This window comes from Takifugu rubripes, chromosome 8 (genome assembly GCF_901000725.2).
Source record: "Takifugu rubripes chromosome 8, fTakRub1.2, whole genome shotgun sequence".
Lineage (NCBI taxonomy): Eukaryota > Metazoa > Chordata > Actinopteri > Tetraodontiformes > Tetraodontidae > Takifugu > Takifugu rubripes.
The window spans coordinates 10,075,254-10,087,323 of NC_042292.1; the positions used below are offsets into that span (position 1 = coordinate 10,075,254).

Sequence of the window (12,070 nt, forward strand, 5' to 3'; positions counted from 1 at the left end):
ATCGTGGCCACCATCATCATTCCAGCCTGAAATATTTAATCTTCCAACATCAAACAGATGCATGAATGACTTTATATTTTATCCATGTTAACCATTTCCCAGCTGACTTTAGGGCTGTTTGGATGTTTTGCACACCAGACAAATCAGAGACGTAAAACATGGAGAAAACAGAAGTTGAAAAATGATAATTTTAATATTTAAACTAGTCTCATAACATCATCATGTCTGCAGCATCTGAAGAAGCTTCACTCATGTCCTCCGACACACGGTCGTCGTCCTCTGCTGTTCTTTTTAATCCACGCTGTCTCGAGAGGGCTGCGGCGTATCGGATGTTGTACATGTTGAAATCACACCTACAGAGAGGAACCATTAATTAGACACTGGTCAGACACGGAGGACCGGCAGGGACAAAATGAGACACTCACAGTTTGGAAAGATTGTCCACGTGTCTCTGGATGCTCTTCTGCAAGGCTTGGAGCGTGGGCAGAATGGCTGCTGACCTGCACGCCACACAAATGTTACTTTAGTTACAGACAGGTAAGAGAAGAGACAAGTCGCGACTGTTCACGCACCTGTTCTTTAGTTTCTGTCCATGAAGCATGAGCAGGTTCTGAGCCCACATCATGTAGAACTGCAGGTGACCGGAATTCTCTAAACACGCTGCCACAAAGCCCAGGAGCTTCTCCACGTAGATGTCAGGAAGTGAGGCGCAGATGACGCTGACTGGAAAAGGAAATGCACCAGTCAGGTGAAGTTTGAATGATTCTAACTGTGAGTGGGCGGAGTCACTCACTCTGATCATGAGGGACTGTCTCCAGCACTTCCTGTTTCAGGGCTTTCTCATTGAGTCTGAACGCCAGGATGATGGCCGCCGCCCATTCCTGCCGCCGCAGCTGCTGACGGATACTGACGGGTGTGACGTCCAGGTCCAGGTCATATGGGTCAAACACCATGGACCCGTCGAGAGAGTAGATGAGGAGCCCCTCGGTCGTGGTGGCTGCCCAGCTGCGACCTGTAAACACACCTGGTTAGCGGCTATAGAGCACAGTTATAAACCTGTGCGACTGACTGGTCTGAGTCTTTGTCCATGTCCATGTCCTTGTGCTTAGGACTACTGGGTCCTCACAGCAGGGGTCTCAACAGTGAATCAAAATCAGAATCCAGGTTTTACACTTTCCTGCATCTGTATTAGCATTTTAATGTGAGGGATTAAAAAAGCCAAAATTAATTATAGAGCCAAAGATGAATCATCTTTTCCCAGCAGTTCACCTCAGGGCCTTACACAGTGATTCCTCCTCCTCTGTCTCCTCTGTCCTCTCTATCCTTTTCTCTCAGACATAAGCTACCTTCTTGTCAGTCCAGGAAACGTCCAAAGCAGCTCAGTTTGGAGTCACTGGCTCCACCTCCATCAACCAACATCTAACACAATCTGTCCCTCTAAAGTTCTTATTCCTGGTCCTCTCCAGGCTTCTTCCTCTCAAAGGGAACATCATCGTCCTCATCTCTGTCTCCCGTCTTCTCCTCAGTGCTTATAAACCAGACAGCATCACTGGTCTAACACCATCTTCTACACTTACCTGTAAAAGGAGGAAAAACACCTGGTTTTTTGCAGTCACCTACCTGTGGGGGAGAAGCGCAGCGAGCTCACTCTGATCTCGGGTCTGAAGTGTCGAGAACTCATATCACCTGTGCAGACACATCACCTGTGTCACAACTCTGGCAAAAGCAGACGTATTTCTAGAAAGTCGCCTCCGTACCTCTGCGGACACCAGGCAGACTAATGTGGACGTCTTCTCCCTCCCCGTCGTCCACCAGAGCCAGACTGCCGAACTCTGTCATTTTCCTCCGGTCTAGGAACTCCTGCAAAGTACAATCACTTTATTCAAATACAGTAAACTAATTTATACCTTCTATTCTTTTAAATTTCACTACTTTCGTGAGGTTAAGGCACTCGTACAACAAAAATTTAAGTCATGCCAGGACAGAGACATGCGTCAAAGGTTTTGTCCCCAGGCAAGGTTCCTGCTAATGGGAGCAGATGGGGAGGAAAGTAAATGATCGTTAGATTTGAAAGGAAATCATTTTATTTTGGAGGAAACTGGCTGTTTGCTTTAAAATTAGCATCAACTAACCTGTGAACAAGCCATGATGCTAACAGGCTAATGAAGGTCTGATAGCCTGATCACAGTTATCTGAGTGCTCAGATCTTCTGAACAGTATAAATCAATGATAAAACACTAATATTTATGTAAAGACTGGGAGGAAACTTTCAGGTTAACGTTGTGTCTTTTGGAGTCAATTTCATCTTCAACCTGCTGAACTGTTCACAGTAACAGGAACTTTCTCCAAACACAGTTGTGAACCAACTGACCTCCATGGCATCAAAAGACAGGTTGGAGGAGATCTCAAACTTTTTGACCAACATTTGCTCCTTGATGTTGTAGATGCAGACAAACTTTGACAGACCTCCAGCCAGGACGGATTCACCGTCAGCAGAGTAACACAGAGATGTAAACGACCTGAAAACACAAACCAAATCCATATCATACAGGCTTTTACTTCAAACTCTTCTTCTGTGGTGTGAAACCCTCACTCACTTTCCCTTAGCCAATTGCTTGGCGGTGACTTTATCTGTGTCTTTGCGGCCCGTCTCCAGGTCGTGGCGTCCAGACACCGAGCTGGTCTGTGCAGCCGTGTGGGGGTTCCAGAAGGAAATCTCACCATTCAGAGTGGCCACTGCCAACTGCTGCCCGTCGGGACGATACGCCACCGACAGAGCTGATGGAGACATCGGTGGTCAACCATCAATCACAAAATAAAGTAAAAACCATTAGTGATGCCAGTCTGCCCCTTTATTAATGATCAAAGCATATGTTTTATCACTCGGCTTCATCAAACAGTCCTTCACACCCACTGTGCCCCAACCTCTTTAAAAGAGGTCTAATAATGATGATGATATCAAACCTTTGTCAAAAATCTCTATAATAAAGGCTAGTGGCCAGCAGGGGGCGTATTTACCGTCAGAAGTAAGGTGGAGGGTCTCTTTGACCTGCCAGCTGTCCATCATGTCCCACAGCCTGATGGTTTTGTCCCAGGATGCACTGGCCAGAACCGACTGGACTGGACTGAAACACAGGCAGCTGACTGGACTCTCGTGGCCCCCCAGAACCTAATCAATCAGAGTATTGATCACAGTATGAACTTGTGGTTCTTCTTCTAAAAAAACCCCCGATCACTGGTGATGAGTCAAGTACCTCAAGCAGCCTCCCCGTCTGCATGGACCACAGGAAGATCTCAAAGGAATCCTGAGCTCCGGCACTCACCAGCTCTCCACTGACATCTACAGCCAAGGTGGAGAACTGCGCCGGGTGAGGAGACGTCAGCGTCCGGAAGTTTCTGTACCTGTTACAGACAAACACACAGATTTCCTACAGTGCATAAACACCTCTGTGTCATGTCAACTGTCACCACCTGCGACTCACCTGTGGAGGTCAAATGCTCGCACCGTCCCGTCCAGGGACGCGCTGACGATGACGAATCCACTGGAAGTGAAGGCGACGCTGGTGACGCTGCTTGTGTGTTCGGTGAAGGTGACGAAGCAGAGGCCACTGTTGGAGTTCCACACCTTCACCTGAGGAAACAGGCTGATCACAACCCTGATCCACACGTCAGCTGACTGAAGGCCAACATCAGCTGCTCTTTGTGGAGCGTTTATGTTGGAACATGACACTTCATTACACCGTTTTTGGAAAGAAATATCAGACTAACCATTGTCCTGTTTGTAAAAACTAAAATGGTTAAAATTCGACTCACTTTTCCGTCATCGCCACCAGTTACGATGTACTGTCCATCTGGCGAATACGCCAGGGAGGCCATGTTGTTAAAGTGACCCTGCTGCTTGAAGACGTAGGACTCACTCTGCCACTCCCACACCAGCAGCTGACCCTTCCCTAAAACCACAACGTCCCGATTTAAAGAAACATTTGCATTTCTGAGGTGAAGCAAACAGCAGTTTACCCGAGCAGCCGAAGCCGATCCAATCCCCAGAGCTGTTGATCGCCACCGAGCTGATCCGCTGGTCCGACAGACTAAAAGCAGCGACCCGTTAGTCAACCGTCACCATCCGAGAGCAGAAATAGAGCCCGTGCTCACCTCAGCGAGTGGATTAAGTTGAATTCCGGCAGCTCGTGCAGGTGGAAGATTCCAGAGGCGAAACCTGTGACCAGGATGTGAGATGATTTGTGGAAGGCAGCAGCGGTCAGGTTGTTAAAGTCCCCGTCTTTGTTGAAAAAGTGTCTGAAACAGAGAACGTGTGTCAGATGGTGACTCTTATTCTCCAGTGGGAAAATAACCGTCGTACTTGCTGATTTGCTTGTAGCGAACAGTTTTCCTTTTCTCGTCTTTGGGAACTTCAGGTTTCCCTCTGATGACCTCGCCCTCTTCGACCTCCTGATCTTCATGTCCTGGTGTCAGCGTTGTTCTGTCCTTGTCCTTTGACTTGGCCAGAATGAGACCGTCCAGCTGGGTGTCGCTCTCCCACACACACAGCGTCCCGTCCTGACTGACCGTGTACAGCTGCCCACACAGGCGGTCAACAGCGTTAGACTGACACAAATCATTACTTACGGAAAACTCAAGTCTGCGCTGATCAAAGTGAGCTAGTCGGGGGCGTGGGGAGTCAGCGGAGCCTGTCGGGAACGTGGCTGCTCTCAGATAACAGGGGCCGATCCTGAAAGACGGTCAACTCACGTCCAAACTGTCCTTCTCGAAGAAACAGCCCACGATGACGTCTTTGTGTCCACCAAGGCTGTAGTAGATCAGGTTAGACCAGCGCTCGGCGCCAAAAACCCACGTCGACATGTCTTTGCTGCCCACCACAAAACACCTGGTGCCAGATCAACACAAACGCGTCAAATCATCTTCGACAAGAAAAGGTCTGTGGTGGAGTTAGAGCAACACTGACTTGGAGTCATCGGTCCAGTCGATGCAGGTGGTCTCGTCATACGGGCCGTAGTAGCTCTTATCCAACACAAAGGCATTAAACTCCCGATGCTTTCCGGGGGCGTGGTACATCAAAGCCACGTTCCCCTTTGTGACCACAAACTTCCTGTCGGGGATCATGGCAGCGTTTGTTTTGGCCGAGCATTTCTGAGTCTAAACATGCACAGACGGTCGCTCACCTGCCGTCAGGCGAGAAGCGGAGGCTGCTGACAGGTTTGTGGAAGTGGAAGTGATGAAGGACGGCTCGTGTTATCAGGCTAATCAACAGCGCAGCGCCATCTGCGACACACACAGGTTTCCATCTTTTATGTGGGATACTCGCACGGCTAACAGGAATTATTCTCTATGGTCCAACCTTCATCCACCACGATCGCCACGTTCCCGTCAGGAGACACGCCGACACAGGTGATGTTCTTTGTGGTGGAGATGGGGAGCGTCTCTGATGTGTTGCTGAGGATGGAGGAGAAAACTTCAGCAAACTTTTGTCATTCACAGACATGGAGAAAAACAGAGCATTACATAGAAGAACATCTGGATTTAAATCCAGAAGAATTGCCAAGAATTCCCTGTTTGACGGTCTCAACAGCTCAGAACGTTTATTTACTTCTTCAGGTCGAACACTGAGATTCGGTTTCCCACCGGACTGATGACAGAGTTTCCATCCTTGGAGAAGTTTAAGTTTCCTTGGCGGTAAACTGCTCCCAGCAGGTTCGAAAACTACAACACAATTACATACAGACGTAGGTAACTATCAATATATAGATATAGAAAGTTAAAAATATGTAAAAAAAAAAAAATCAGCAGTTTCACAGTAATTTAGTAACATGCTAACACGTTAGCTTACAGCGAATACTCACCCTGTACGCAAACTTCATTGTACAGAAAACCAGTTAATCGTTGCGCATTTAATCCGTTGTTTATTAAGCAGAAACGTCAGAACATGTTAAAAGCCGGAGCTGCTTGGTTCTCCAGCGGTCACCACACGTGTTTGCGTTGTTGACATGACCGGATTCTGGCTCATGAGCGTGGACGCGCTGCGCCCCCCAGCGGCGGGGAGGACACACGGCACCAGTTGTATAATTATGAAGTCGTGAGAAAGAATAAACGATAAGAAAATAAAATACACTGATTTCAAAGATTGGAACATGAAATTAAATGAAGAATCGATGATGATTGGTAGACATCCCATGACTGAATGGAAGAAACCAATTTAAAACATAAATTTATTTCTTGTTTACATTTTTGCGGAAATGTCCAACTTTCCAGAACAGATAAGGTCTCACCCTCAGTGTCAAAGGTCAAACACAGTTTGAGTTTGTCTTATTTCAAATCACAACTCCTCTCAGAATCAGAATCAATCAGAGTGCTCCGATTTATTTTTCTTAATCAAATGTATCAACGATTTTATAAAACCCATCTAATTTAAAAAACAAATATTTTTGTGAGTGAACTGTTTAAGCTCTGAATAAAGCTAAATAAATATTCTGAACAGCAAACCATCCAAACTAACTGTATGTAGCATAAACTTTCCTGATAATTAATTCCTGTTGTTTTTGAAAATAATCTTCTCATAATTAATGCGGGAAATTCTGCATGATTATAGATTATGTGACACTAATATTCATTGATAAACGGAGCATTTCAGGAATTAAAAGTTTTTAAAATTGAGTTTAATGAGAGAGAGATTTTTTTTATTTTTAAAAATCCATTTATTTTCATATTTGTCAGACCAAGAAACTCTGGTGAACCAAAATAATATAATCTACAAATGAATCAATAATGAAAATCTAGAATATTCTGTAAATAAAAGTCCTGAAATAATCACCTATTTATTGGTGTTTTTTTACCAGACCAGACCATAACTGCAGGTTTCACCTGAGAGTTTTGTGCCAGAGGTCAAAGCACGGTACGGCGTGCAGCCGCACATATTTCTGTCCGCCACTCGAACACTCCACACAGCCGTAGACGGTCTCCCGCCTCTGGTTGCCGAGGCCGCAGAGTGAGCACGGCCCTTTGGGGATGTTATGTTTGAGCAGGTTGACCCGGGTGTGGCTGTGCTCTCTCAGGTAGGCGGTGGACACGTCCGTCATGCTCGCTGCCTTCTCGTAGTAGTCGGCGGCCACGTCGTCCATGTAGGCCTCAGAGTGTGTGAGCTCATCAAACGTTCGGCTTTCTGTAGAACGACACAAGTTGTATCAGGGGCGGCGGAGAGTTCAGGAAAACAGTCAGACTGGTGTCCCACCGCCTCGGAATGGATTTCCATAGATGATTCCAGACAGGAAACGGCGAAGTCGACCCATCGACAAGTGACCGATGAAACCGCCGAGCTGCTCCCTGATCTGCTCGCGTTCGAACCCCCCCTGGGACTCCGGAGCCACGCAAATATCTGGCACAGAACAAGAAAAGATCAGACCACAAGAGCGCTCACCGATCAAAATGTCACATCGTGTACGTTTAATGTGACATCCATTTAAAAAACCGAGATTAGTGATGCTAATTTCAGCATGCTGAGGAGCGACAGAACATTTCTGGGCAGCTGAGGCCATTTGAGCTGTGACCTTTACGGCAGGAGTGTCGGTTGCGTGGCTAGCTAAAGAACTAACGTCCGTTTCAAACAGGAAAGAAGTTGTGTAGGAGGCAACAGGATGAAACTGCTGAATAACAACAGCAGATTCACCATCAACTGTCAAATTCAAGTTTGGCTCGTTCATTTTTTACCCAGACGTCCATCCAGACAGATGAACAGCTCGCAGACGCTGAAGGCGATGGTGGTGTGAGCCGGGATCACGATGGCTTTGTCCCGCCCCCGAGGGTTTCTGCCGTTGTCGATCTGAAACTGCAGCAGAACCATCCGCAAGGGTCCCGCACGGCAGAATCAGGCCAATGTTGAAGAGAAATGCTTGTTACCCTCATGGTGGCGCCCCTCATCCCAGCGTGGACGCTCAGAGAGCACTGCCGCGTGGTTCTGATGCTCTCCACCACCACGCACAGCACGCTGCGCCCGCTCTCCTTGGACTGACGCACCAGGCAGTGATCCAGGTCCACTTTTCTGAAACCCCACGACAGAAATTGACCGGCAATCCTCCCCAAAATCAAAGAAGTGAGGGATTCATTTCCACCCTCACAGATCTATGGATGATCCAATCCCGGGATCAGCACAGCAGCTTCAGTCACCGTTCCCCAGCTACACAGCTGGAGACTTTCTCATCAGAACATCTTGATTTTGACTGTAAAACTAGACTTGATCACATGACTGGAGTCTTGTGATTCTGACCAGCAGTGGTTTTAATCAGTCATTTTTCCAATATGTGTTTTGAGCCGCTCCATTCATTTAGACTCCGGCTCCACTTACTATACGTCTCCTCTCAGTCCTCTGCTGTGGTAGTAACGTCTCTGGGCCTCTACACAGACTCTCCCCAGTAATTAAGAAGATATTAATAAACATTTGGATTCTATCTTTAGTGATTCAAGAGAAAATCATCCCAGGTCACAAGGGCTTAAAGGTTGATGGAAACCAGTCATTCTACTGGTTTCTCAGTCTGTTGATGGTTGCGCCTCTCTTTAACCCTCATGTAGCTGTACAGAATTTAGAGATGTGCAATCCATATATTGATATTTTCTAGATATGTGTACATCTTTTTTTCTTTTTTAACTTGGGCTGCTCTTATGTCATTTGTCATGTCTGTGATGTTGAGCTGTCACACTCCAAACTGTCCCACTGATGGGTACCGGCGTGCCAAGCGGAGTGCAGCTACGGCGGTTGCCGAGGCAAAGACTCGGGCATGGGAAGAGTTCGGTGAGGCCATGGAGAACGACTTTCGGACGGCCTCGAAAAGGTTCTGGACCACCATCCGGCGTCTGAGGAGGGGGAAGCAGTGCACTGTCAACACTGTGTATAGTGGTGATGGTGTGCTGCTGACCTCAACTCGGGATGTTGTGGATCGGTGGAAGGAATACTTCGAGGACCTCCTCAATCCCACCAACACGCCTTCCAGTGAGGAAGTAGGGCCCGGGGACCTGGAGATGGGCTCTCGTATCTCCGGGGCTGAAGTTGCCGAGGTAGTTAAAAAACTCCTCGGTGGCAAGGCCCCGGGGGTGGATGAGATCCGCCCAGAGTCCCTTAAGGCCCTGGATGTTGTAGGGCTGTCGTGGTTGACTCGACTCCGCAACATCGCATGGACATGGGGAGCGGTGCTGCTGGATTGGCAGACTGGGGTGGTCGTCCCTCTTTTTAAGAAGGGGGACCGGAGGGTGTGTTCCAACTATAGGGGGATCACACTCCTCAGCCTCCCTGGCAAGGTCTATTCAGGGGTACTGGAGAGGAGGGTCCGCCGGATAGTCGAACCTCGGATTCAGGAGGAGCAATGTGGTTTTCGTCCTGGGCGTGGAACAGTGGACCAGCTCTACACCCTCAGCAGGGTCTTCGAGGGTACATGGGAGTTTGCCCAACCAGTCCACATGTGTTTTGTGGACTTGGAGAAAGCATTCGACCGTGTCCCCCGGGGGGTCCTGTGGGGGGTCCTCCGAGAGTATGGGGTGTCGGGCCCGTTGATACGGGCTGTCCGCTCCCTGTACGATCGGTGCCAGAGTTTGGTCCGAATTGCTGGCAGTAAGTCGAACTCGTTTCCGGTGAGGGTTGGCCTCCGCCAGGGCTGCCCTTTGTCACCGATTCTGTTCATAATTTTTATGGACAGAATTTCTAGGTGCAGTCATGGTGTTGAGGGGATCCGGTTTGGTGACCTCAGGATCGCGTCTCTGCTTTTTGCGGATGATGTGGTCCTGTTGGCTTCATCGGCCCGTGACCTCCAACTATCACTGGATCGGTTCGCCGCCGCCTGTGAAGCGGCTGGGATGAGAATCAGCACCTCCAAATCCGAGGCCATGGTTCTCAACCGGAAAAAGGTGGAGTGCCTTCTCCGGGTAAAGGAGGAGATCCTGCCCCAAGTGGAGGAGTTTAAGTACCTCGGGGTCTTGTTCACGAGTGGGGGAAGAATGGAGCGGGAGATCGACAGGCGGATCGGTGCGGCGTCCACAGTAATGCGGGCTCTGCACCGGTCCGTTGTGGTGAAGAGAGAGCTGAGCCGAAAGGCGAAGCTCTCGATTTACCGGTCGATCTTCGTTCCTACCCTCACCTATGGTCATGAGCTTTGGGTCATGACCGAAAGAACAAGATCCCGGGTACAAGCGGCTGAAATGAGCTTCCTCCGTAGGGTGGCTGGGCTCTCCCTTAGAGATAGGGTGAGAAGCTCTGCCATCCGGGAGGAGCTCGGAGTAGAGTCGCTGCTCCTCCGCGTTGAGAGGAGCCAGATGGGGTGGCTTGGGCATCTAGTCAGGATGCCCCCTGGACGCCTCCCTGGTGAGGTGTTCAGGGCATGTCCCTCCGGTAGGAGACCCCCGGGGAGACCCAGGACACGTTGGAGAGACTATGTCTCTCGACTGGCCTGGGAACGCCTGGGGATCCCTCCGGATGAGCTAGAGGAAGTAGCTGGGGAGAGGGAAGTCTGGGATTCTCTCCTTAGGCTGCTGCCCCCGCGACCCGACCCCGGATAAGCGGCAGAGAATGGATGGATGGATGGAACTTGGGCTGCTCTTATGTCATTTGTCATGTCTGTGATGTTGAGCTGTCACACTCCAAACTGTCCCACTGTGGAGGTTTGCTTACTCTTATTCTTTGGACAAAGTTCGTTGTGTTTTGTTGACATGCACTTTTTAGTGTTGCCTTGTTGCCCTAGGCAACCATACATTAATCATGGATAGCATGGTCAGGTATGACAGACAGATCAGTTCAGCTTCTCCCAGCTGAGATTGTGCCTCTGAAGAACTCTGGAGTTCTTCATCACACCTAATTTGGACTCTTATTTTTGAACTGTCCACATGTCAGAGTGGACCCGTCCTCAGTCCCTCCTGTCCAGTTTGTCCGCTCCTCTGAGGAATCGTGGTCAGCCAATCAGATGATTCTGTTAGATTGTTTTAACATAATCTAACATCTACATCACCATTTTCCTTTGGATCAAGGCGTCCTGATGTCCTCCTCTTTGATTTGGGCCATCTGAGTCTCTTCTGAAGGACTCTGGAACGGTTTCTCTCCCTCTACACCCCATCGGAGCTTTAACCGTGGCTCAGACTTGGACCAATCCTCTGCCACGTTATCTTTTGGCCCCTGACAGTATGAACTCTCTAAACGTGCTGCACCACAGCAACATTCACACCTGTTGCACCGCTGCAGGCATCATACGTGTCAGTGTCAAGTGCCAGGATGATTTATTTATTACTACAGCCAGAGCTTCTCATGTGACCTCTGTCACATGACATGAACAACTCCTGATCAGATATCATGTAGCTTGTTAGCAAACCTGGGGCTAATATTGTACTGTGTTAGCGTACCTGGAGCTGAGCTCCCTCAGCAGTGAGGGAACTTCCAGCTCATGTTTGGTGACGATGCCAAACGAGGCTTTGACGGCCACGGAGTCGGAGCCGCTGAGGTTCAAACCAACGTCGTTGCTCAGGTGGTTTCCTGACCGGCCATTTAACATCAAATCCGATTTGTCTTCATAGTTCAGGAGCTGATAGGATGATACTCCTGTCAAAGATCATCGCCTGTTAGCTTTGAACACATTAAAAGCATCGAGATGTTTCTGGGACACAAACAGCTGAAGTGAAAATCTGGACTCTGAAATAAATGTTCTATTTAACCACGCCAGTCACCTGACCTGCTTTGATCTCCTTCTCGCCGACCAGGATGTCTTTGAGGGAAAATGGTGTGGAGGCAAAGCTGCGCTTCTTGAAAAAGCGCCTCTTCCTCTTCTTGGTGACCAGGCTGAGCGGCTGGTACCGATCGGCCTCGCTGAGGCTCGGGACCGGGATCAGCCTTCCCGTGTCTCCCACCTGCCTCACAAAGTTCTTGGTGGCAGCGGTGAACATCTGTAGGAGGCCTGACCTGGATGTGCTGAGGAGAACCTACTGCACAACGCTGGAGCACACTGATGCTTAATAATGCAGAGAGCGTAAGACTAGATGTGCTCACCTGCTCAAGCCGCAGCTTCCTGTCACATGACCAGTCAGGTGGAGG

The 12,070-nt window shown here is 48.9% G+C and overlaps 2 protein-coding genes across 2 annotated transcripts; both read right to left on the reverse strand.

The window, feature by feature from the left end:
* Positions 1-170: 170 nt before the first annotated feature.
* Positions 171-6,030, reverse strand: pwp2h (PWP2 small subunit processome component). Its single transcript, XM_003966713.3, has 21 exons — positions 5,859-6,030; positions 5,606-5,718; positions 5,357-5,451; positions 5,181-5,280; positions 4,964-5,107; positions 4,750-4,885; positions 4,361-4,575; positions 4,153-4,296; positions 4,018-4,088; positions 3,814-3,950; positions 3,483-3,631; positions 3,255-3,402; positions 3,019-3,169; positions 2,598-2,778; positions 2,372-2,519; positions 1,758-1,860; positions 1,621-1,686; positions 794-1,012; positions 573-723; positions 426-500; positions 171-353 (listed from the first exon to the last, which is right to left on the reverse strand). Exons 1-21 carry the CDS (start codon positions 5,874-5,876, stop codon positions 209-211), a joined length of 2,709 nt encoding a protein of 902 aa, XP_003966762.2. The 5' UTR covers positions 5,877-6,030; the 3' UTR covers positions 171-208.
* Positions 6,031-6,275: 245 nt separating this feature from the next.
* Positions 6,276-12,040, reverse strand: pjvk (pejvakin). Its single transcript, XM_003966751.3, has 6 exons — positions 11,712-12,040; positions 11,386-11,581; positions 7,909-8,050; positions 7,720-7,837; positions 7,244-7,387; positions 6,276-7,174 (listed from the first exon to the last, which is right to left on the reverse strand). Exons 1-6 carry the CDS (start codon positions 11,920-11,922, stop codon positions 6,873-6,875), a joined length of 1,113 nt encoding a protein of 370 aa, XP_003966800.1. The 5' UTR covers positions 11,923-12,040; the 3' UTR covers positions 6,276-6,872.
* Between the last annotated feature and the right edge of the window lie 30 nt (positions 12,041-12,070).

Excerpts from the sequence above, each read along its gene's own strand:
- pwp2h (XM_003966713.3), bottom strand. Across the intron at positions 2,779-3,018 it reads CCTCCACCTTACTTCTGACG|CTCTGTCGGTGGCGTATCGT; the intron begins GTAAATACGCCC and ends TGTCTCCATCAG. Across the intron at positions 2,520-2,597 it reads AAGCAATTGGCTAAGGGAAA|GTCGTTTACATCTCTGTGTT; the intron begins GTGAGTGAGGGT and ends TTGTGTTTTCAG.
- pjvk (XM_003966751.3), bottom strand. The coding sequence starts at position 11,922 with ATGTTCACCGCTGCCACCAAGAACTTTGTGAGGCAGGTGGGAGACACG. Across the intron at positions 7,838-7,908 it reads TGAGGGGCGCCACCATGAGG|TTTCAGATCGACAACGGCAG; the intron begins GTAACAAGCATT and ends GTTCTGCTGCAG. Across the intron at positions 7,175-7,243 it reads TGGAAATCCATTCCGAGGCG|AAAGCCGAACGTTTGATGAG; the intron begins GTGGGACACCAG and ends GTCGTTCTACAG.